The sequence below is a fragment of the Heptranchias perlo genome, chromosome 18 (genome assembly GCF_035084215.1).
Source record: "Heptranchias perlo isolate sHepPer1 chromosome 18, sHepPer1.hap1, whole genome shotgun sequence".
Taxonomy (NCBI): domain Eukaryota; kingdom Metazoa; phylum Chordata; class Chondrichthyes; order Hexanchiformes; family Hexanchidae; genus Heptranchias; species Heptranchias perlo.
In genome coordinates, this window is record NC_090342.1 from 6504237 (window position 1) to 6529898 (window position 25662).

Here is a 25662-nt window from a genome sequence, read left to right on the forward strand (position 1 = left end):
TGGGGAGAAGCGAATAAAAAATCACCGCCCAAAAAAACACAAACTGTACATTTCACACTGGGGTTTACAGAAGGACGTGAGATGTGACTGTCCAGAAATATTCCCCATGATCTCACTCACTCCCTGCTACAAATAAATTGAAAGTACAAGAGTTCGCTCACCTCCTTACTGCGGGCGGGGCCAGTCACTCACGTGTTACACTGAGAATTAGTACAGAGCAATTAAAACTCTGGGTATTCCCGTTAGTCGGATGCAGATACTGAATCCCGTGAGTCGCCAACAACTCGTCTCTCTCTGTCTCATCGTTAGCGGTAAGTAAATGCTTTTTGTTTTAAAACTTCTCTTTCTCTTGAATTGCAGATTTTTAAATGCAATACAGAAACAAATGTCACACATTACCAACAGCAATAAATAAATAAATAAATAATAATAATCCCACTGCATTAGTCTGGAAGAGTAAACGGGTCAGTTACCTTACTGTGAATTTCAGCCACTGTCTGGACTGTGGTCGGTTCAGGACTCAGATTCCCTGGTTGGTTTTTACACTGCTCCCTCCGGTGCCTTTGAATCTGCAGACGCCGATCAAACCAGCCAGAATAAATGAATTATTTTTTTTAATCAATTCAGCTAGCCCATAAGCTTTATTTCTCCTCCCAGCTAGCTTCAGTCTGGCTGTTCGCTCCTGTTGTTGTGGGGAACAGCAGGCGTGGGGTTTGAGACGAGACCAAAATTTTTTTTTTTAAATCTTTGGATTAGTTGTGGGAGTCGTTATAAACTTTTTTTCTGTAGTTCAAAGTATTTTAAGGTCCCTCATGTACTTATCCGGCTTCCCCTTCAATGCATCTCCTTCACCGGTGTGGAGGGTGGATGGGGGAGGTTGGGGCTGGTTGATGTGAGAAAGGAATAGAAGGATATCCTGATAGGGTTAAATAAAGGAGGGGGGGGGAGGCTCCCCCGGTTGGGCCGAATGGCCTGTTTCTGTGCTGTACACTCTGTAATTTGTCTTTCAGCACTGACCTGGAGCCTGAAATTTACAAGTAAAAGGGAAAAAGTTGCATTTCTAGAGCACCTTTCATGACCTCAGGCTTTACAGCCAATGGAAGTACTTTTGAAGTTATAGTCACTGTTGTAATGTAGGAAATGAAGCAACCAAATTGTGCACAGCAAGATCCCACAAAAAGCAGTGAGATAAATGACCAGATAATCTGTTTTAATGTTGGTTGAGGGAAAAATAGTGGGAGAACTCCCCTGCTCTAACAATAGGGGTGTGTGTGTAGGGGCCAGTAGGTGGGGGTGGGTTGATGTGCAGGAGGAGGGTGGGTCGATTGGGGGGGGGGGGGGGGAGAGGAGGAGGGTGGAGGTTGATGGGAGTAGGTGGGTGGGGGGGTTGATTTTGGTGGGGAGGGGGCCAGGGTACTGATGCATTTGGCTGTGTCAAGGTTCTTAAACATTCACGTTGGTGTAATTGTGGGTCTTCTGGTTGTTCAGGAAGTAAACTGCCCATTTTGGGGGGAAAATGCCCCTTTTTTAAAGGAAATTACATGAAAAATGTTTTAGCACAGAGGTATTTGTAAAACCACGCCTGGAGTATTGTGTGCAGTTTTGGTCTCCTTACCTAAAAGAGGATGTATTTGCCATAGAGGGAGTGCAGCAAAGGTTCACCAGACTGATCCCTGGGATGGCAGGACTGTCGTATGAGGAGAGATTGGGTCGACTCGGCCTGTATTCACTCGAGTTTAGAAGAATGAGAGGGGATCTCATTGAAATGTATAAAATTCTGACAGGGCTAGACAGACTGGATGCAGGGAGGATGTTTCCCCTGGCTTGGGTGGGGGGGCGGGATCCAGAATGAGAAGTCACAGTCTCAGGATACAGGGTAGGACATTTTAGGACTGAGATGAGGAGAAATTTCTTCACTCAGGGTGGTGAACCTGTGGAATTCTCCACCACAGAAGGCTGTGGAGGCCAAGTCACTGAATATATTTAAGAAGGAGCTGGATAGATTTCTAGACACAAAAGGCATCAAGGGGTATGGGGAGAGAGCAGGAATATTGTATTGAGATAGAGGATCAGCCATGATCACATTGAATGGCGGAGCAGGCTCGAATGGCCTACTCCTTCTCCTATTTTCTATGTTTATTACATCTGCAATAATAGGAGAATTCAAAAGTTTGATGGATTTATACCAGTGAGGATCTTGTAGTTGGTGAACTAATGTCATTCATTACAAACACAAAGTGAGGCCACTAACCTGCTCCTAGGATGAATTATCTGTGTTAGCTGAAAACTTGCATTCTAAGAGTATCCCTTGATTCGGAGCTAACGCCCATATCTCGCGTGGGTTGGGAGGGAGAGGAAGAGAAATTGATACTCCATTTAAACCACTGTAGGTGAGTCACTGTGTTGCAGTGCTAGTCGTACTGATCGACTGACCCGATGCAGCATGGGCTGAGGACACCACTCATTCCCTCTTATACAGTGTGTTCCAGATTTTTCCCAGGGAGTAAATTTGGGGAGGGAAGCGATTTTCTAAAAGACGAAAATGGGATTTTCAAAAATGAAGTCTTTAATAGCTGTGGTACAGTCATATTCCCAGCACTGACCGGATGGGCCAAATGGCTGCCTTCTGTGCCATAACTTTCTATGATTCTATAAGCAAGTTATTGAAATAAAATGACTGTGGAAATATTCTCAACTGGGTTGATGAGATGGGCTGTGGATGGTTGGAGTGTGGAGTTCCCATGTCACTTGTTTTCTTGGTGAACCTCCAGTCTAAGCTGGGCCATCGAGAGCTGAGCGAGAGCAAAGGTAGGGAGGAAATGCTGCGAGACTTTCTCCTCTGGCCACATTTTCCTGGTGCATAAGGCATTTGTAGTGTCAGCCTTGGTGCAGTTGGTAGCACTCTCTCCTCTGAGTCAGAAGGTTGTGGGATCAAATCCCACTTCAGTGCCTTGAGCACAAAATCTAGGCTGACACTGCCAGTGCAGTACTGAGGGAATGCTGCACAGTCGGAGGTGCCGTCTTTCGGATGAGACGTTAAACCGAGACCCTGTCTGCCCTCTCGGGTGGATGATAAAGATCCCATGGCATAAGTCAAAGAAAAGCGCAGGCGTTCTCCCCGGTGTCCTGGGCCAATATTTGTCTCTGAACCATCGTCAATAAAACAGAATATCAGGTTATTATTGCATTCCTGTTTGTGGGATCTTGCTGTGCACAAATTGGCTGCTGTGTTTCCTACACTACAAAAGTGACTACACTTCAAAAGTACTTCATTGGCTGTAAAGCACTTTGGGACGTCCTGAGGTCATGAAAGGTGCTATATAAATGCAAGTTCATCCTTTCTCATTTTCTGTTTTTAAAAAGGTATTGCACATCCAGATGGGTTAACATAAGACTTGATTTCTCCCATAATGTGATCTAATTGTCTCCAAGGTCTCTCTCCTGCCAACTAATTCCTCGAGCATGTTAAAACAATTCAGGAGCAAAACATAAGCCAGTTGCATTAGACTAAAATACAAAAACCTTCTGTCACCAACTCTTTGTAGAAATACTTGTGTTTATGGGAGGTCCAATTTTGTGACGTTGAGGAAATTGCTAATTTGTTTTATACCTTGATTCCGGTGATAATTAGCGATGGAAATGGGGAGATAAAACGTAACCTTTCTTTGGAAAGGATCCAACGTAAGCAGCTACTGTAGTTGATGGTCACAAGTCTAGACTTTCTAAATCTTAGCCCATTTCCCTTTAGGATAGGACTGAGTGCAGGAGACTTTTTTTAAATGTGCAATATGGTCAGCAGAACCTCGTACAAACTTTCCGACAGAGTAACAGAATATTTGTCAACAATCTGGCCAAGTTGAGGAGGGGGGAGATATCTCCAGATCAGCGTGTTCTCTTTCTTCAAGCACTCAAAGCTAAATTTGTGGTTCATTTTCAGAGAATCCTAGAATGATACAGCATCGAAGGAGGCCATTTGGCCCATCCTGCCTGTGCTGGCTCTTGTAAGAGCTATCCAATTAGTCCCTCAAGAAATCTACTGCACCTGGTATTCCCAGGCAGTCTCCCATCCAAGTACTACCCAAACCTAACTCTACTTAGCACCCATTCTGGTTTGGTCGAGAAAGCTATCAGTACACTGGAAATTTAAGCAGACATTTTAAGTTTGTGTGTATTTCTCCCCTTTTAAGATTATGAAGGGGTTCGATAGGATCTGACGTAGAGAAGATGTTTCCACTTGTGGGAGACCAAAATTAGGGGCCATAAATATAAGATAGTCACTAATAAATCCAATAGGGAATTCAGGAGAAACTTCTTTACCCAGAGTGGTTAGAATGTGGAACTCACTACCACATGGAGTAGTTGAGGCGAATAGCACAGATGTCTTTAAGGGGAAGCTGGATAAACACATGAGGGAGAAAGGAATAGGAGGATATGATGGCGTAGGGAGGGAGGAGGCTTGTGTGGAGCATAAACACCGGCACAGACCTGTTGGGCTGAATGGCCTGTTTTAGTGCTGTACATTCGATGTAATTCTATGTTAACTGGATGTGAGAGACTGGAGACAGCTGGAGTCTTCAAGGGTTTAAGTATGTAATAGTTTTCCCAACATTGTCAAACTTCAATCGTTAGTCATGAGACTTCATAAGGTGTGAGTGAGTCTGAAATGAGCTGCCTTGCATAACCCTTCAACATAACCATAGTAGTTAATGTTTGTTTCATGCAGCACAACAGTACTGGGAGGGGGGGGAAACGGTGAGTGGGAGCAAAGGTTATGCTTGTGTTTGTTTTGCTTCGAGCTGTTTGGGAACAGAATGTTTAAAAATTAATTCTCCTTTGATAAATCTGGGGTCTGTCGGCAGATTAATCAATTTTGGCAGCAAAGCAAAAAAAAAAGCTTGTGTGTTGAGTTTTAAGCAAGCACGTTACTTGACCTTTGCCTCATAGCAAAAGCCAATCCTGTCCGGCACCCGATGTAACCAACCCAAGTGACTGGGTAATAATCGAGAACAGGAATTCTGCCCAAATCCGCCTCACTAATCCAAGAATACTGAGGCTAGATGTGGTACATCACAGAAACAGGCCATTCGGCCCAATTGGTCCATGCCGGTGTTTATGTTCCACACGAGCCTCCTCCTGCTTCATCTAACCCTATCAGCATATCCTTCTATTCCTTTATCCCTCATGTACTTATCTAGCTTCCCCTTAAAGACATCTATGCTATTTGCCTCAACCACTCCATGTGGTAGCAAGTTCCACATTCTAACCACTCTCTGAGCCACCGACTCCATCCACCTTCCTGGCCGCTGTTTGAGGTTCAACCAGACTGTTCGCAACCTTGGCGTTCTGTTTTACCCTGAGCTGAGCTGAGCTGCCAACCCCATAATCCTCTCCATCACCAAGACCGTCTACCTCCACCTTCGTAATATCACCTGTCTCCGCCCCCTGCCTCGTTTTGATGGAAAGGAACAAGTGGGTTCTGTAACGAGGGGCCATCCTCTCTGTCCAGTCCTGTGGTCCGCCGCCTTGGAAATATTCTTTGTAGCAAGTTGATACAAGAGATTTACACTGATGATGCCAGAAATAAGGTTATAACTATCAGGAAAGATTGAACAGGCTGGGGCTCTTTTCTCTAGGAAAGAGAAAACTTGAGAGGTGACCTTGTAGAGGTCTTTTTAAAATTTATGAAGGGGTTCAATAAGATAGACGCAGCGAGGATATTTCCACCAGTAGGGGAGCACAAAACTAGGGACCATAAGTACAAGATAGTCACTAATAAATCCAATAAGGAATTCAGGAGAAACTTCGTTACCCAGAGAGTAGTGAGAATGTGGAACTCACTACCACAAGGAGTGGTTGAGGTGAATAGCATAGATGCATTTAAGGGGAAGCTAGATAAACACACGAGGGAGAAAGGAATAGAAGGATATGTTGATAGGGTGAGATGACAGTTGGACTATAGCCAGGTGTTGTAAGATTCCTTACATTTGTCAACCCCAGTCCATCACCGGCATCTCCACATCATGAATAAAGGTGGGAAGGGCCTCGTGTGGAGCATAATCACTGACATAGAATGGTCACAGCACAGAAGGAGGCCATTTGGCCTGTCGTGCTGGCTCTCTGCAATCCAGCTAGTCCCACTCCCCCACCCTTTCCCCATAGTCCTGCAACTTTTTTTCCTTCAAGTACTTATCCAATTCCCTTTTGAAGGCCACGATTGAATCCGCCTCCACCACCCCCTCAGGCAGTGCATTCCAGATCATAACCACTCGCTGCGTAAAAAAGCCTTTCCTCATGTCACCTTTGGTTCTCTTGCCCATTACCTCAAATCTATGTCCTCTGGTTCTCGACCCTTCTGCTACTAGGAACAGCTTCTCTCTATCTACTCTGTTTAGATCCCTCCTGAACACCTGTCAAATCTCCTCTCAACCGTCTCTGCTCTAAGGAGAACAACCCCAGCTTCTCTAGTCTATCCATGTAACTGAAGTCCCTCATCCCTGGAACCATTCTAGTAAATCTTTTCTGCACCCTCTCTAAGGCCTTCACATCCTTCCTAAAGTGTGGTGCCCAGAACTGGACACAATACTCCAGTTGTGGCCGAACCAGTGTTTTATAAAAGTTCATCATGACCTCCTTGCTTTTGTACTCTATGCCTCTATTTATAAAGCTTAGGACATAGACTTGATGAGCCAAGTGGCTTGTTCCTGTGCTGTGAAATTCTATGTAAAAGTTAACCATGTTGTTGTGGGACTGGAGTCACATGTGGTCAGACCTGGTAAGGATGATTGGCTTCCTTCCCTAAAGGACCTCAGTGAACCAGTTGGGTTGTTTAGACTATCTGACAGCTTCATGGTCACCTTTTTTACTGATACCCCTAATTCTTTCTTGTTTCCAATTTTTTTTACAGCTTTGCCAATTAACAGCACTGAAACATCTTGCTTCACTGTGGGGTGGGGGGTTGTTATTGGAAGTTTGCACATCAGCTGCAAGATTGGAACAGCCAAATCTCTGTTGGGTTAGACGGGGAGGATTTTGCTTCTTGTAGTTCTGCCTTTGGTATAAAGAAAGACTGACTTTCATTTCTATAACGTCTTTTGTGACCTCTCGACATCCCAAAGGTCTTTACGGCCAATGAAGTACTTTTGGAGTGTAATCACTGTCGTAATGTAGGAAACGTGGCTGCCAATTTGCGCACAGCAAGATCCCACAAGCAGCTCAGCTGCTTAAGTTGTTAGTCTGAGAAATGCACATTAACTTTTTTTGTTTTTTTTTTGTTGGTGAAATTCACAGGTGCGGAATGCCTAACTGGGGCGGTGGTAATAAATGTGGGAGCTGCCAGAGATCCGTTTACCATGCAGAGGAGGTGCAGTGTGATGGGAAGAGCTACCATCGATGCTGCTTTCTGTGCAGTAAGTCATTTGTGTGTTTTTTTCCCCCACATGTTCTTTTTTTTTGCTGTTTGAATTCGAGTTTGGCACCGTTGGTATAACAGTGTTAATGACTGAGGATTAAGTGTTTCTGGGCATGTGACTGTTCAAAACAATCAGGATTGCAGATCATGTGTAGGTTTTATTTTGGTTCTTTTTATTTATCTGGAAGCCTGCCTGAAGGGACAAGGCCTGTAGTGTAAGCACCACCAGAGTTGTTTTTGTAACTTCACGCTCTTCCCTTGGAGAAGTAGTGGAAGGTTGGCTGGAGCATCCTGACTAGACACTGCTCATTGCATCCCCCCCCACTCTCCATCCTGCAGCCATGTAATCTCCTGGGAGAGGCAAAAAAAGAGGAAAAACCCAGGGCCAATAAGGGGGGGGGGGGGGAAAATAGTCTGAAAAATTCCTCTCCGAACTCCACCTTGGGCAATCGAAAGACACTTACCTTCTACATGATGCGATCTCTGGCCCAGGCAGGGACCAGTCCAGCTCCCTCTTGAAGGCAAACAGAGAGTCGGCACCCACCACACCAGCCGGCCACACATTCCAGAGGCTCACTGCTCTCTGGGAAAAGACGACCTGTCTAACATCCAGTCTGTTCATACCCTTCCATTGTTTAAACTCCTGTCCCTTGGCCCTCCCCAATCTATTGAACTGGAATAATTTATCAATAGGGACACTATCCAGCCCTTTCATTTTTTTTTAGACCTCTATCAGGTCACCTCTAAGTCTACGCTGCTCTAAAGTAATTAGACCAAAGTCCTTGAGCCTATCTGAGTAGCTGAGGTTCTTTCAGGTAGGAATCATTCTTGTAGCTCTCCTCTGGACCTTTTCCAAGGCCACCATGTGGGGGGAACCAAAACTGGGCACAGTACTCCAGATGCTGTCTGACCAGCAAACTGTATAGTGACTAAATGGTGTCCTTTGATTTATGTGGAATAGTTCCATTAATACAAAGAGGAGGAAAAGAATTCCACAATTTTAGAGGTTCTGGGAAAGAGTGAGTTGAGAGGAGGAAATGGAGTAGTTGTCCCTATTTTAATGCAATGAGTGATGGAGGGGAAATGGGGGGGTGGGGGAAAGAAAATTAGATGAAAAGTTGAAGGATTAAAAAGGAGGCAAATGGAGGGGAGGGGGGAGAAAAGAATGTTTGAGAGAGGGAGAAAGTTCTGGCAACCATTCCGGGATACTGGAACATCTTGTGGGACTTAGCAGTGTCTGAGGGGAGATGGTGGTGTGCTATCTCATGGCCCAAGTGCAATATCATCGCAGTCTGAGCATTAATCTATGCCACAGTCTCCATGTCCTTTCTATAATGAGGTGCCCAAAACTGCATGCAGTACATAAACAGAAGAAAATGTGCAGTTGGTCCATCAGCATCTGAAAGGGAAATGTGGGCCAGTGTTTAGAACCAATCTAATCAACCTGCTGTACATTTCCAACCATCTCTCTCTATTTTTATTTCAATACCACTGGGTGTAGGGAACAGTGGGCATTGATCAATTCATTTTATAAGGTTGAAGATGAAGTTAACTGATTCTAATAGTTTGGCAACTTTTTTTGTAAGACAATTAGTGTTCTTTACTCTTGAATGCATTGACTACTGCTCTGCTTCAGTTACTCATTAGTACTTGCATACCTAGTTACATCGAGTCTACAGCACAGAAACAGGCCATTTGGCACAACTTGTTTATGCTGCTGTTTAATGCTCCATACGAGCCTCCTCCCACCTCCTCTTCATCTAACCCTATCAGTATAATCCCTCTTTTCCTTTCTCCCTCATGTGTTTATCTAGCTTTCCCCTTAAATGCATCTGCAATCTGTATCAACAACTCCAAGAGTGGCAACAACGTTCCACATTCTTGCCACTCTTGGGTAAAGAATTTTCTCCCGAATTCCCTATTGGATTTATTAGTGACTATCTTTTTTATATTTATGATCTCTAGTTTTGGAGACCTCCAAGTGGAAACGTTTTCTCTACGTCTACCTTATCAAACCCTTTCATTATCTTAAAGACCCCTATCAGATCACCCCTCAGCCTTCTCTTCTAGAGAACAAAGCCCCAGCCTATTCAGCCTTTCCTGATATGTTCTGGTATCATCCGTGTAAATCTTTTTTGCACCTCCTCCAATGCCTCTATATCCTCTTTTTATAATATGAAGACTAGAACTGTGCACAATACTGAGTGTGGTCTAACTAAGGTTCTGTACAAGTTAACATAACTTCTTTGCTTTTCAATTCTATCCCTCTAGACATGAACCTCAGTGCTTGGTTTGCTTTTTTTTTAATGGCCTTATTAACCTGCGTCGCTACTTTGTGATTTGAGTATCTGTACACCAAATATCCCTTTGCTCCTCTTCACCATTTAAACACTTATTATCCGACCAAAATGCAGCACCTCACACTTATCTATATTGATATTCATTTGCCATTTACACGCCCATTCTGCAAGTTTATTAATATCTTCTTGCATTTTGACGCATTCTTCCTTTTTATATTAATAACACCTCCCAATTTGATGTCATCTGCAAATTTTGAAATTGTACTTCCAATTCCAGAGTCAAAATTGTTGATGTAAATTGTGAACAACAGTGGTCCCAGGACTGATCCCTATGGAAGAACACTTTCCACCTTTTGCCAGTCTGACTAGCTACCCTTAACCCTACTCTTCTATATTGTAGCCAGCTTGCTATGCATTCTGCTACCTGTCCCCTGATTCTATATGCTCTGACCTTAGTCATGAGTTTACTATGCAGTACCTTATCAGTTTTATTTGAAAATCCAAATATATTACATCTACTACATTATCCTTGTCTACTTTTTGTTACTTCAAAGAATTCAGTAAGATTAGTCAAGCATGACTTTCCCTTTTGAAATCCGTGCTAACTTCTTTATTATGTTTTTGGTTTCTAGATGTTTTTCTATTACATCTTTAAGTAAAGATTCCATTATATTTCCTATCACCAACATTAAGCTAATTGGTCTACAGTTCTCTGGACTTATTCTATCTTCCTTTTTAATATAGGAATAACATTAACGGTCCGCCAGTCCCCTGGCACCATTCCCTTTTCTAATGAATTTTTATATCTTCAAGTTTCTCTGCTGTCTCTGCCCTAACTCTTTAATATGCTTTTGTCCAATCTATTACTTTGGTCTTTGAGAACGACATACATAAGACGATCATTATTTTAATCCTTTTTTATGTTATGATCGTTATTGTCTAGATGTTCCCCTATGCTTACTTCTCATTTGTTCTGGTTAATTTCCCATTACTAGATCCAGCAGTGGTTGCTGTCTTGTTGGGTTTCTTGGGTATTGGGTAACAAAGGAGTCCTGTACACACTAAAAACTCCATTCCCTTTTCCCTTTTCCCTACCTCTTGCCAGTTTATTTGGTGGTAGTTGAAATTGCCAATGTTTATTCTATGTCTTTTTTTACTCGTGTCCTAGATTTGCCTATATATTTCTTCCTCTATTAAGTGGTCTGTAGAATAACCCTATTGTGATCAATCCCATCTTCTTATCCTTTGCCTCAATCCGTATGGATTCTGTTTCTATCTTAATGTTACTTATGTCCCTTTTTTCTACTGCCATTATGCGTGCTCTCATTGGTCCAGCTAACTCACCGCTCTTTCCCCTTTTTTTTTATTCTTATCCTTTCTGAATAAGTTATATCCTGCAATATAGACAGGTTAAGTGATTGGACAAGGTAGCAGATCGAGTATAATGTGGGAAAATGTGAAATTATCCACTTTGGTAGGAAGAATAGAAAAGCAGAATTTTTTTTTTTAAAGTGAGACTAAGAAATGTTGGTATTCAGAGGGATTTGGGTGACCTTGTACATGAATCACAGAAAGTTAACATGCAAGTACAGCAAGCAATTAGGAAGGCAAATGGTATGTTAGCCTTTATTGCAGGGGGGTTGGAGGTCATGCTACAATTATAGAAGGCTCTGGTGAGACCTCACCTGGAGTAGTGTGTGTTGTTTTGGTCTCCTTACCTAAGGAAGGATATACTTGCCTTAGAGGGGGTGCAACAAAGGTTCAGTAGATTGATTCCTGGGATGAGAGGGTTGTCCTATGAGGAGAGATTGTGTAGAATGGGCCTATACTCTGGAGTTTAGAAGAATAAGAGGTGATCGCATTGATACGTATAAAATTCTTAAAGGGTTTAAGAGGCTGTTTCCCCTGGCTGGAGAGTCTAGAATTAGGGGGTCATAATCTCAAGGGATTGTCCATTTATGACCGAGATGAGGAATTTCTTCACTCAGGGTTGTGAATCTTTGAAATTCTCTACCCCAGAGGGCTGTAGATGCTCAGTCATTGAGTATATTCAAGACTGAGATCAATAGATTTTTGGACACTAAGGGAATCAAGGATATGAGAATAGGGCGAGGAAAGTGGAGTTAAGGTAGAAGATCAGCCATGGTCTTATTGAATGGTGGAGCAGGCTCAAGGTGCTGCATGGCCTACTCCTGCTCCTATTTCTTGTGTTCTAATGCAATATTGAACTGCCAGTCCTGTTCTTTATTAAGCCATGTTTCAGTTATGTTATCCCGACTACATCTGGCTCCTCGCTACAAATTATTGCCTCCACTTTCCCCCGTTTTGTTTCAAATGCTGTGCATATTGCTTTACAGGCAATTTTAATTTTTTTATTTTTTCCACCCACTTTTTCATTTTTAAGTAATTTTCTGCTTATGCTTTTTTAACTGGTATTTGTTCCCTGACTGTCTGTTACCCTTATTCTTTACCTTTTTGTCTGACCTTTACTCTCATCTCCTATTTCTTTTACCTTCAGACTTGTTGTTTTCACCAGATCCTTCCCCACGTCTTATTAGTTTGAAGTCCTATCCACAGCCCTATTTATCCTTTCCGCGAGGACGCTGGTCCCGTTCTGGTGGCGCCCGTCCCAGCGATACAGCTCCTTCCTGTCCCAGTACTGGTGCCAGTGGCCCATGAAATGCAAACCCTCTTTCAGCCATGCATTCACCTTCCTGATCGATGTATCCCTGAGTCAATTAGACCATGGCTCGTGTAGTAATCCTGAGATTACCACCCGTGAGGTCCTGCTTTTTAATTTAGTTCCTAACTTCTGATATTTTACAGAAAGAAAAGGGAGAAGGTCCTGCTGTCATTGGTCCCAACATGGACCACGACAACTGGATCCTCCCCCTCCCTTTCCAAGTTCCTCTCCAGTTGCTCAGAGATATCCTTTACCCTTGGACCAGGTAGGCAACACACCCTCCTGGACTCTGTTGTGACTGCAGAATATGCTGTCTATCCCCCTAATTATTGAATCCCCTATGATTACAACCTTTGTTCTGCTCCTCTTCTCCCCCGGGACTGCTTCCTGCTCCACGGTGCCATGATTAGCGTTCTGGCTGTCCACCCTACAGCCTGCATCCTTATCCTCACAGATAGCAAGTACATTGTACCTGTTGGGCAGACCCAGTGTCTGCGGGGACCTCCTTCTCTACCTCCCTTGGTTTTCCCCTTACCCTGCTGACTACCAGTCACACTCTCCTTCCTCAGTGCTTTCCTCTGAGGTGTGACTGTACTCTGGAGAAAACCATCCAAAAATTCCTCCCCTTTCTCACGTGTCGGAGTGTCTCTAACTCACACTCCAGCCCAAGGAGTCTGAGCCGGAGCGTCTCAAGGAAGAGACATTTCCTGCAGATGTGGCAATCCTGGACAGTCTTGCTGTGTAATAAGACTCATTACGCATGGTTTATAACAAAATGTTCGTCTCTACCTCTATTACTGGACAAATTGTCAGATCAGGTAATTGGAAGGAAACAATTTTAATGAGTGTTTGTTTACTTCCATGAGAGCGAAAAAATACTTTCTCTTGAATTAAATTGTCTGGCTAAGTGCAAAAAGCTCGTAACAATCAGTTTTGTATTGTTGAATTGTAGATGATGACGAGCAAATCCTAATCCTGTTGTTTTCCCTTTTTTCTTGTCCAATTTTCCTCTTTGTAAATACTTTTGAGACGTTAAAGAATGTTATCGAAAGGCAAAGGGCTGCTGACTTTTCAGCCAAATCACTGAAACTGAGACCTTGTGGAATGTTGAGTCTAAATTCCTGAATGACGTCATTCCTTCCCCCCCTTCCCCCAGCCCCCCACCTCTACATTCCGATGAACTGAACGAGACCTGAACCTTATCGCCTCTCGAGTCTCCATTCTCCATCCAAGTAACTGCAGCCGACTTTGGAATTTGTCCAAGCAACTGCAGAACTGATCGAAGAGCGAAAACCGTGGTGTTTTTTACAAATTGGTCTTCCATATTTTGCATTAAAGGGGCGGGGATTGTAACTTTTTTTAGGGTGTGAGAAACAGAATTGGATTTTATAGGAAGCGGACGGTGTGAAAAATAATGCGTAACACACAATCTATTGCAAATAACAACAAAGAAATAGTAATTGGATTAAATTTTTTTTTAAAAAAGCACTGATAACCCTGCCAGCTCAGACGTCTCCCTCTCAGCCAATCCAAAGAGAGTAAATGACCTTTTTTCGCTCCTCGTGAAGGAACCATTTTGTACTGTCCTGCTCCATTGGCTGAGAGAGAAGGGGCTGATGGGCAAGAGTCACTCCAGTGACACTTTATATTTAGTAAAACCTCTGTGTTAAAACCCCCTGTGTTTTGTTGGGAATAGTTCATATGTTACAAGCTATCACCTTTGGATGACAGCTCTCTTGTGGCGAAGGTGGCAAAATAGGAGTTGAGGTACAGATGATCATCCATGATCTAATTGAATGGCAGAGCAGGCCTGAGTGGCTGAATGGCCTCCTCCTGTTCCTAATGTTTAGCTCAGTAGCACCTGAAATGGCACGGCTTCTGGCTTGAGTGTTGGGTCATATTTCAATTGCACGGTATAAATGAATATTTACTAAAGGTACAAGGACAGTTTAACAGAGTATTTCATGCCTTGACAACCAAATAGTGAAGCAGAAAAAAAGTGAACATTGGACCCAATTATCGATGCTACATACCAATGTTGTTCTAAGTTGCAGTTTTAATTGGTTTAGCAGCATTGACCAATCCCTGATTCAAATGCCAAAGGAGATTTCTTTTTTCCTCTGCTTTCCTTTTTTCCCTCCTTCCTCTTTCTCCCATTTTTTTTTAATCACCCAATTTTTTTTTTTAAAAACGGAATCACTGAGCTAATCCACAGAATAGTAACTGGCCTTGCCAGTTTCATACTTGTCAATCATCAGCTTTTTTCACTTTGTCATTGGAAGTTGGTTCATAGTGAGAAACAGATCAGCTGGAAGGAGAACTGAAGCCTGATAGAACCAATTTTACCTCCCACAGTGGATCGCATACACAGACCTGAGGCAGAAATGTTTTTAAGATGAGCTGATGGTTTCTGAGAATCGTAGTTTTTATTTTGGCACACTGTCTAGATTAGAGCAGCCAACATCAATGGCAAAATATGAAGTGACAATTAATAAGAGTAGAACCGATTGCGTCATATAGAAGGTAAATGTCTTTATAGATAATAATTGGTCCATGTGATCTCCAAGAGTGTTTTTTTTTCCCCTTATTGGCCCTGGGTTTTCTCTCTTTTTGCCTCTCCCTGGAGATTACGTGGCTGCGGGGAGGGGGAAAGAGAGTGGGGGGAAAGGGAGGGGGAGGGGGAGGGAGCAGTGTTTAACCATGATGATCTGGCCGCCATGAAGTGCAGAGCAGGCTTGATGGACCAGCTGGTCTTTTCCTGCCCGTCAATTTCGTATGTTTGCATGGCTCCCACTTCCACACTGCAGGAAATCAGTCGGATGCATCTGAGGAAAAGGTTCGCCTCTCCCGTAACTGTATCGTGTCCCTGGATACCACATTTGGTGAGAATAGTGGACAAATGATTAACAGGTTCCTATAACATTTTTCTACCTGTTGTTTTAACGGGTAGTGTTAACTCGTTATGATTTTTACTGAAGTACATAACATTTTATTTTCGTATTTCAAATATTTGTAAACCTTCCAAGAGACATTGGCTGAAAGAGTAGAATTACAAAACGCACAAAGATTCCAAACTTTGATTCCCAACAAAATAAAGCTCACATGCTCAGCACCAACTCTCCCATTCAATAATTTCTAAATTCACCATTGCTGCAAACTGCATTCTTATATACTTTTAAGATTCCTGCTCTCCAGTAGAGTATTCCTACAGCTTAACTTGTCCGTGTCCCACTGCGCCCTCCGTACAACTCCCATTCTTTCACGATAATTATGAACAAGGAGGACTCTTCATTCATCGCGATGCACCTACAGTCCTGTTCCCCCTCCCCACTAAATCATCGAATTGTTTCTTAAATGCATCTAATCTTCAGCTCCCCCCATTCTATCTGGAACTTCATACCAAGCGTTCATCTCTCTGAAGAATAATTCATGATATCAGTCCTATGGTCATGTCGGGAGATCTGTACACAAGGCTGTTTTCTCAGCTGGCAGCTTCTCTGGGACTGTGTAGCTATTGCTTGTTCTCTTGGGTCGGTCTGTGTGCCATTTTTGCTTCTCCCTGAAGGGACCATTTTCTCCCATCATCTGGAAGAGAGGTGAGGCCTCATCCAGCAGGGCCTGCCTATAACGAGTGCCACTTTGATTGTGATTGGATAGCCTGGCCAAGAACTCTTTAACAGTGCTGGGTTGATCTGAATGATGACCGAACCATTGGCCATGTCACTGGGAGGGAGAATCAAAGCTTGGGCACTAAGTCCTATCAAATTAGGAGAAAGCGGTCACAATGCGGTTTGTTATTAACTGAAGGCTCCCAGCTAGTAGAAGGGAGAAACAGTTTCCACTGACAGGAGGGTCGGTAACCAGAGGACACAGATTTAAGATAATCGGCAAAAGAACCAGAGGGAGAATGAGGAGAAATTTGTTTTATGCACCACATTGTTACGATCTGGAATGCACTGCCTGAAAATGTGGTGGAAGCAGATTCAATAGTAACTTTCAAAAAGGGAATTGGATAAATGCGTAGAGAAATTTGCAGGGCTATGGGGCAAGAGCAGGGGGGAGTGGGACTAATTGGATAGCTCTTTCAAAGAGCTGGCACAGGTACGATGGGCCAAATGGCCTCCTGTGCTGTGTGATTCTAACTATTAAAAATGCACTAGAATAGTTATTTCAAAAAAAGTACCTTTTGCTACAAATACTAGTGGTACTGATCAGTGAGGGCGCTTGTGATTCTTCCCAATCTATGTAGGGCAGGACCTCCTCCCCCTGCTGGGAGCACACATTGCACACACTAGGCCCTTGTAATTTTGAAGCTGCATTCTGTCTGAACTAAAAGTCCTGTGTTCTCTCTAGTGGTCTGCAGGAAAAATCTTGACAGTACGACGGTGGCGATTCATGGCAACGAGATCTACTGCAAGTCCTGCTATGGGAAGAAGTATGGTCCTAAAGGCTATGGGTACGGGCAAGGGGCCGGCACCCTGAGTACGGACAGGGGAGAAAGGCTGGGCATCAGCGTTCAGAAGTAAGTATTGCCATGTAACGACCTGGATTAAGTTAAATGTAAAGGTGGGGGGGGGAAACCAAGTCGATCAGCATCTCGCGGTTGGGGGGGGGGGAGAGAAAAGTGGTTACTGTTTTCGGTGTAGACACTTGAGGCAATTTTTATCTGCCGGCCACCCGCTTCTCACCATTTTGGGGATATGGGCGTCGCTGGCAAGGCCAGCGTTTATTACCCATCCTTAACTGCCCTGAGAAGGTGGTGGTGGGCCAACTGACTGGCTTGCTAGGCCACTTTAGAGAGCAGTTAAGAGTCAACCACTTTGGTGTGGGACTGGAGTCACATGTAAACTCAGACTGGGAAGGCACGGCAGGTTTCCTTCCCTTTCCTACTTTACAACAGTGACTACACTTCAAAAAGTACTTAATTGGCTGTTAAAGCACTTTGGGACATCCTTATTTCTTTTTAAAGGACATTGGTGAGCCAGTTGGGTTTCGACGACAATCCGACAGGTTCCTACTCACTCTTACTGATACCGGCTGCCCTGGTGAGATTTGAACTTGCGTTCTCTGGATTATTAGTCCAGGGTGGGGTTAGCTCGTAGATCCCCTACACCCCATTGATGTCCAAGGCCTGCCTGTAACCGGCTTAAGACTTGCGTAAATGTTCAAATCAGGGTCTTACGCTGGTTTATAGGTTTCCCCCGTTGCAATTTTCAGGTGCAAATGGGGCAGAGCTTGTACCAGGCAGCAAGCGGCCTATCCAGAGGTCCGTAAAGAGACTGCTGCAGGCCGCTCGGAGAATGGCCCGTGAAAAAAAATCTCACCGGCCCCGTTCGAACGTCCTCTTGTTCTTGTCTAGAACTGTAGATTGAAATGTAAAGGAGGCAAGAACTTGCATTTATATAGCGCCTTTCACCACCTCAGGACATCCCAAAGCGCTTTACAGTAAGATGGCATCATTCCTTTATAACTTTAGGCTGAATACTTTGGTGCAGTGGAGTAGCCAACGGCAACAGGGAATGATTGGGAATGGGATTGCAGGAATGAGTTGCCGGATTCACCAGCATCTCTTCGGTTCTGTTTTGTTTAACTCCGCAGTGCGCAGCCTCACCGTGCAACAACCAACGTAAACACTTCAAAGTTTGCCCAGAAGTTCGAGGGTGCGGATAAGTGCTCGAGGTGCAGTGACTCTGTTTACGCTGCGGAGAAAATAGTCGGTGCCGGAAAGGTGAGTCTTTGTTCGTCTTCGTGCAGTCAACTCAACAAGTGAATTACAGTGCAGCTTTGAAGGTTTCTTGACTTCTTCTTCATTAGGTGTCAGCTGTGGCTCAGACTCTCACTTCTGGGTCAGAAGGTTGTGGGTTCGAGCCCCACTCCGGAGACTTGAGCACATAATCCAGGCTGACGCCCCAGTGCAGGACTGAGGGAGTGCTGCACTCAGAGGTGCCGTCTTTTGGATGAAAATGAGGCCTCGTCTGCCCTCCTAGATGGACGTAAAAAGAAATCCCATGGCACTACTCGAAGAGCAGGGGAGGTGTCCTGGCCGATATTTATCCCTCACCCAACATCACTAAAACAGATTATCTGGTTATTTATCTCTCAGCTGTTTGTGGGATCTTGCTGTGCACAAATTGGCTGCCGCGTTTCCCTACGTTACAACAGTGACTACACTTCAAATGTACTTCATTGGCTGTAAAGCGCTTTGGGAAGTCCTGAGGTCGTGAAAGACACGATATAAATGCAAGTCTTTCTTCCTATTCCTGATTTGGTTTGCGTGGGACTTGCATCCCACAACCTAGGGACAGGAGGAGGCCATTCAGCCCCTCGAGCCTGTGCCACCGTTCAATTAGATCACGACTGATTTGTGCCCCAACTTCTTTTACCCGCCTTATCTCCATAACCCTGATACCATTTCCCAACAAAAATCTATCAATCGGAGTCGTGAAAATTCACGGTCTTTTGGGGAAGAGTGTTCCAGATTTCCACTCGAGCTCAAATCCCATGGCAGGTTGCAAAATTTAATTTGGTAAATCTGATAATTTATGGGCTGGTACCAGGAAAATAATGATAAAAAGCCAAACTCAACTGGTTCACTGATGTCCGTACCTTACCCAGTCTGGGCCGACAAATGACTCTAATCCCACGTTCTGTGGTTCATAGAATAATATAGCACAGAAAGAGGATATTCAGCCCATCATGCCTGTGCTGGCCCTTTGAAAGAGCTATCCAATTATAGAATCATAGAATCATAGAAGTTACAACATGGAAACAGGCCCTTCGGCCCAACATGTCCATGTCGCCCAGTTTATACCACTAAGCTAGTCCCAATTGCCTGCACTTGGCCCATATCCCTCGATACCCATCTTCCCCATGTAACTGTCCAAATGCTTTTTAAAAGACAAAATTGTACCCGCCTCGACTACTGCCTCTGGCAGCTCGTTCCAGACACTCACCACCCTTTGAGTGAAAAAATTGCCCCTCTGGATCCTTTTGTATCTCTCCCCTCTCACCTTAAATCTGTGCCCCCTCGTTATAGACTCCCCTACCTTTGGGAAAAGATTTTGACTATCGACCTTATCTATGCCCCTCATTATTTTATAGACTTCTATAAGATCACCCCTTAACCTCCTACTCTCCAGGGAAAAAAGTTCCAGTCTGTCTAACCTCTCCCTGTAAGTCAAACCATCAAGTCCCGGTAGCATCCTAGTAAATCTTTTCTGCACTCTTTCTAGTTTAATAATATCCTTTCTATAATAGGGTGACCAGAACTGTACACAGTACTCCAAGTGTGGCCTCACCAACGCCCTGTACAACTTCAACAAGACATCCCAACTCCTGCATTCAATGTTCTGACCAATGAAACCAAGCATGCTGAATGCCTTCTTCACCACCCTATCCACCTGTGACTCCACTTTCAAGGAGCTATGAATCTGTACTCCTAGATCTCTTTGTTCTATAACTCTCCCCAACGCCCTACCATTAACGGAGTAGGTCCTGGCCCGATTTGATCTACCAAAATGCATCACCTCACATTTATCTAAATTAAACTCCATCTGCCATTCATCGGCCCACTGGCCCAATTTATCAAGATCCCGTTGCAATCCTAGATAACCTTCTTCACTGTCCACAATGCCACCAATCTTGGTGTCATCTGCAAACTTACTAACCATGCCTCCTAAATTCTCATCCAAATCATTAATATAAATAACAAATAACAGCGGACCCAGCACCGATCCCTGAGGCACACCGCTGGACACAGGCATCCAGTTTGAAAAACAACCCTCGACAACCACCCTCTGTCTTCTGTCGTCAAGCCAATTTTGTATCCAATTGGCTACCTCACCTTGGATCCCATGAGATTTAACCTTATGTAACAACCTACCATGCGGTACCTTGTCAAATGCTTTGCTGAAGTCCATGTAGACCACGTCTACTGCACAGCCCTCATCTATCTTCTTGGTTACCCCTTCAAAAAACTCAATCAAATTCGTGAGACATGATTTTCCTCTCACAAAACCATGCTGACTGTTCCTAATTAGTCCCTGCCTCTCCAAATGCCTGTCGATCCTGTCCCTCAGAATACCCTCTAACAACTTACCCACTACAGATGTCAGGCTCACTGGTCTGTAGTTCCCAGGCTTTTCCCTGCCGCCCTTCTTAAACAAAGGCACAACATTTGCTACCCTCCAATCTTCAGGCACCTCACCTGTAGCGGTGGATGATTCAAATATCTCTGCTAGGGGACCCGCAATTTCCTCCCTAACCTCCCTTAACGTCCTGGGATACATTTCATCAGGTCCCGGAGATTTATCTACCTTGATGCGCGTTAAGACTTCCAGCACCTCCCTCTCTGTAATATGTACACTCCTCAAGACATCACTATTTATTTCCCCAAGTTCCCTAACATCCATGCCTTTCTCAACCGTAAATACCGATGTGAAATATTCATTCAGGATCTCACCCATATCTTGTGGTTCCGCACATAGATGACCTTGTTGATCCTTAAGAGGCCCTACTCTCTCCCTAGTTACCCTTTTGCCCTTTATGTATTTGTAGAAGCTCTTTGGATTCACCTTTGCCTGATCTGCCAAAGCAATCTCATATCCCCTTTTTGCCCTCCTGATTTCTCTCTTAACTCTACTCCGGCAATCTCTATACTCTTCAAGGGATCCACTTGATCCCAGCTGCCTATGCATGTCATATGCCTCCTTCTTCTTTTTGACGAGTGCCTCAATCTCCCGAGTCATCCAAGGTTCCCTACTTCTACCAGCCTTGCCCTTCACTTTATAAGGAATGTGCTTACCCTGAACCCTGGTTAACACACTTTTGAAAGCCTCCCACTTACCAGACGTCCCTTTGCCTGCCAACAGACTCTCCCAATCAACTTCTGAAAGTTCCTGTCTAATACCATCAAAATTGGCCTTTCCCCAATTTAGAATTTTAACTTTTGGGCCAGACCTATCCTTCTCCATAGCTATCTTAAAACTAATGGAATTATGATCACTGGTCCCAAAGTGATCCCTCACTAACACTTCTGTCACCTGCCCTTCCTTATTTCCCAAGAGGAGGTCAAGTTTTGCCCCCTCTCTAGTCGGGCCATCCACATACTGAATGAGAAATTCCTCCTGAATACACTCAACAAATTTCTCTCCATCCAAGCCCCTAATGCTATGGCTGTCCCAGTCAATGTTGGGAAAGTTAAAGTCCCCTACTATTACCACCCTATTTTTCTTGCAGCTGTCTGTAATCTCCTTACATATTTGCTCCTCAATTTCCCGTTGACTATTTGGGGGTCTGTAGTACAATCCTATCAAAGTGATCTCTCCCTTCTTATTTTTCAGTTCTACCCATATGGACTCAGTGGGCGAACCCTCGGATATATCCCCTCTCACTACTGCCGTGATGTTCTCCCTAATCAAGAACGCAACTCCCACTCTCCCGCTCTTCCCCAGAGCCCTGTAAATTGAATTCCCTATTCAAGTATCAAGACTTTTATTGTCCTCAGAGTAACCAGGGCAATAAATGCTGGCCATGCTAGTATCACCCATGCGAAGAACAATTACTTTTTTTAAAAAAAACTGTACTTTGAAGTAGTCTAGCCTTCATGAGATGCATTTTAATTCTAAACACTTCTAAATCATCCACAAATTGCTGAAACTAATGACGGAAGAAATGTTGTTCTACACAAAGTGGGAGTGAGCTGGGAGAGGAAGATCTAATTCAATCTTTAAAAATTAATTGAAATTTTACAAGCTTTTTTAAAAAGTCAAGTGGAACGCACTGCCTGAAAGGGTGGTGGAAGCTGATTCAGTTGTGACTTTGAAAAGGGAATTGGATAAATACTTGAAAAGGAAAAATTAGCAGGAGCTATGGGGAAAGAGCAGGGGAATGGGACTTACTGGATAGCTCTTTCAAAGAGCCGGCACAGGCACGATGGGCCGAATGGCCAACTCCTGTGCTGTATGATTGTAAGTGAGTTTACTATGTGTGAGCCGCTGTGTTGTAAATTAACTACTGTCAGTCATCAAGACTGCTCCCCCAAACAAACCTAAATTGGGGCATCATTGGAAATCCATCTGAGCTAAAATGAAACTATTTGGCATTGGTAACTTGTACGTGTCCTTGGCTAATTTTAGGTGGTGGTGGAAAGTTGGGGGGAGTGGAGGGGACGGTAAACGGAGGTGTGTTTCACAACCTCAGGACATCCCGAAAGCGCTGTACAGAAAATGATGTCCCTTTGATGTGTGGCCACTGTTGTATTGTAGGAAGGAAAGAGAGACAAAGTAACTGTGCCTCTTTTACTGTGTTCAGTAATCTTTTCACCGCCAATTGTTTCTCTCTCCCATCAGCCGTGGCACAAGAATTGTTTCCGATGTGCCAAGTGTGGAAAGAGTTTGGAGTCGACCACTATGACTGAAAAGGAGGGGGAAATCTACTGCAAGGGTAAGCGTGTTATCTTTTTAAACATCTGTATGATTGAAAAGATTTCGCACCTGGTGCATGAAGGAGGCACGACTCACTTTGAAAAGCAACTGGCACACACTCGGACGCACCAGCCTGCATTTTCCTCCTTTTACCCCTCTGAGGATGGTCAGGACGGGACTTCCATTTTCAGGGGTTACCTGTGAAGGATGGGCTCTCGGTGTGGTTGGAGGGGAGGGGTCCCCAAAACTTCAACGGGGGGGAGATGAGGTGGTGTTACAGGAGGATACTTGCTGCAACATCAAAGAAAAAAAAGAGGGTGTGTTTTAAAGAGGGATGAAAGCTGTCTCCTTGCTTTAATAGATAAACTACTGTAAAAGTCATCAGTGGCTACATTACACTGATCGTGACAGTGAGGAACTTCTGTCTGTGGGGTGGAGGGAATAAATAGAAGGGACAAGTCCGTCTCTCATCACTGAAAGAATGGGGGTGATGTCCTGCGTTCTGGTCCAAAAATATTTCCCAATTCAACAGTTAGCCTTTTTATTGTACACTGATTTTTAAAAGTTGGACAACTGTCTCCCTTTGAGGTGCAGCTGTTAGCATAATGTCCTTTAGTACATTGTCTAGTTCACTTCCTTTGACTAGTTGGCGTGGACTGTTTTTTTTCACTAATTAAAGCATTGCAAAGGTTTCTGGCAAATGTTCTCATTTCTCAAAAGAATGTTGCTGTCATCTGAAGAGTTTTGCAGTCCCTGCACAAACCTCAAATTCCTTTCAGCTGTGGTAAAGCTCTTATCTTGCTATTTATTGCAGAATTCTCAGCCTGGCAAAAGAATTAATCTGAGTGTGTGTGTAAAAAGAACGAACTTGAGTTTATGTAGTGCCTTTCATGACCTTGGGAGGTCCCAAAGTGCTTTACAGCTTTTTGAAGTGTAGTCAGTGTTTTAATGTATGCATTTTTTAATTTGTTCTTGGCATGTGGGTGACACTAGGCAGCATTTATTGTCCATCTCTAGTTGCCCAGAGTCAAATGAGACTGTGGGACTGGAGTCACATGTCAGCCAGACTGGATAGGGGCGGTAGGTTCCTGTCCCTGAAGGGCATTGGTGAACCGTAGGGATTTTGCAAAAATCTGGCAGCTTTCACGGTCATTTTCTAGTGTTCGTCTAGAAATGACCAGCTTTATTGTGTCCCGTTAAAGTTCGGCATGAAAGGATTTGAATTCTGTGTGTGGCTCACTCTCCCCTGTCAGATTGCGCCTGAATTGTTTCATTAAAGAGCTTACAGTGTCTTACAAATAAACTAACGCTGACCCCGATAGGACCGGCTTGTATTTGTTTAACACAGGGAATGCCTGACTTTCATTTTCAAAATTAAAGCTAATGTGTAATTCTCATGGAAACTTGTTGAAATATAGCTCGGTGTAATTTTAGATATTGCTGCATATCAGTTTTTAAAAATATAGTCACCATTTGAAATCTTAATGGCCAACTTTTTTGTACTGGTGGGAAATCCCAGACCCAGGGCCCAAGCCTCCGCCAGCTCGCGATCTACGGCTTGGGAGTGGCCCCATCAGGGAAATCTCTCCACCCGGGGACATGGGAGAAATAAAGTTCTGGAAAGACTTGGCTGGTCAGTGAGGTATCTGTGGAGAGAAGGAGCACTGACCTTCTGGTTGGAGACCTAGTGCTACACCTGAAACGTTAAAGCAAAACTTGCATTTATATAGTGCCTTTCACAACCTCTGGACGTCCCAAAGCACTTCACAGCCAATGAAATACTTTTTGAAGTGTAGTCACTATTGTAGTGTAGGAAACATTAACTGGTCTGTTTTCTTGCAACTGGTCTCTGACCTGAGTCTTTCCAACATTTTCTGTCTCTGTTTCCTCTTCTTTTGACTTTTAGGTTGCCATTTTGACTGAATGAAACAGGTTCAAATTAGTCAAATTCAGTTAACCAAGGGGGAAAGCTTTTCAAAGTGTCAAACTACCTTCTGTCATGTTTTGTGTGCTGTTCCCTCCTAAAATTTCTAGATTGACACTGAATTGTATGTGTCTTTTTTTTGTAGGTTGCTATGCCAAGAACTTTGGGCCTAAAGGATTTGGATTTGGCCAAGGTACTGGTGGCCTCGTACACACACAGTAACAGCCGCTAACAAGAACTCCCTCGACGAAGCTCAGAAACTAGTTATCCCTGCAGTACAGCGTCAAGTGTTACGACCTTCAGTTAGCTGATGTAACCTCTGTAATAACCACTGTGAACAACACAACCAGACAGCTGATGGATACAGTACAAAGAACTTTTAAAGTGGCTGCCAGCCAAATTCCCAAAGTGGAGTATATTCTAAATGTGCTGCCTCTTCTAGTTTACTGGGTACAAGTAGAGCAATTATATTTCTGCAGAACCTACAACACTGTCTGTTATATATGAGCACTCTTTGTGAAGCAATAAAAGTTTTTCTATTGATTTAAGCTGCATTATTTGCCTTATTGTGAATTTCTTTATTCCACCATCTAGTCAGTATTGTAGCTGTTTAGGAACAGGAGGAGGCCATTCTGCCCCTCAAGCCTGTTCCACCAGATCAGAGGACTCCGTTTATATCCAAAGTAATGGGAGATCTAGTGCGTTGTTAACAATTAAAGCTCTACAAACCTTGGTATATCAGCCCCAGACCGATGGGTTGGTACAGCGTTTCAATAAAACTTTGAAAAGTACCTTAACGAAAGTAATGGCAAGAACTGGGACGCCTTGTTACCGTACATAGTGTTCACAATTCGAGACGTTCCACAGGCCTCCAGGGGGTTTTGACTGTTCGAGCTTCTCTATGGGAGATGGCCCTGTGGGCT

The 25662-nt window shown here is 43.8% G+C and overlaps 1 protein-coding gene across 1 annotated transcript; it reads left to right on the forward strand.

Moving 5' to 3' along the window:
* The first annotated feature begins 202 nt into the window (after positions 1-202).
* csrp2 (cysteine and glycine-rich protein 2) lies at positions 203-25293 on the forward strand. Its single transcript, XM_067999284.1, has 6 exons — positions 203-311; positions 7288-7406; positions 16745-16913; positions 17990-18119; positions 22741-22834; positions 24885-25293. The coding sequence occupies exons 2-6, from the start codon at positions 7295-7297 to the stop codon at positions 24959-24961; spliced, it is 582 nt and encodes a 193-aa protein (XP_067855385.1). The 5' UTR covers positions 203-311; positions 7288-7294; the 3' UTR covers positions 24962-25293.
* The last annotated feature ends 369 nt before the right edge of the window (positions 25294-25662 follow it).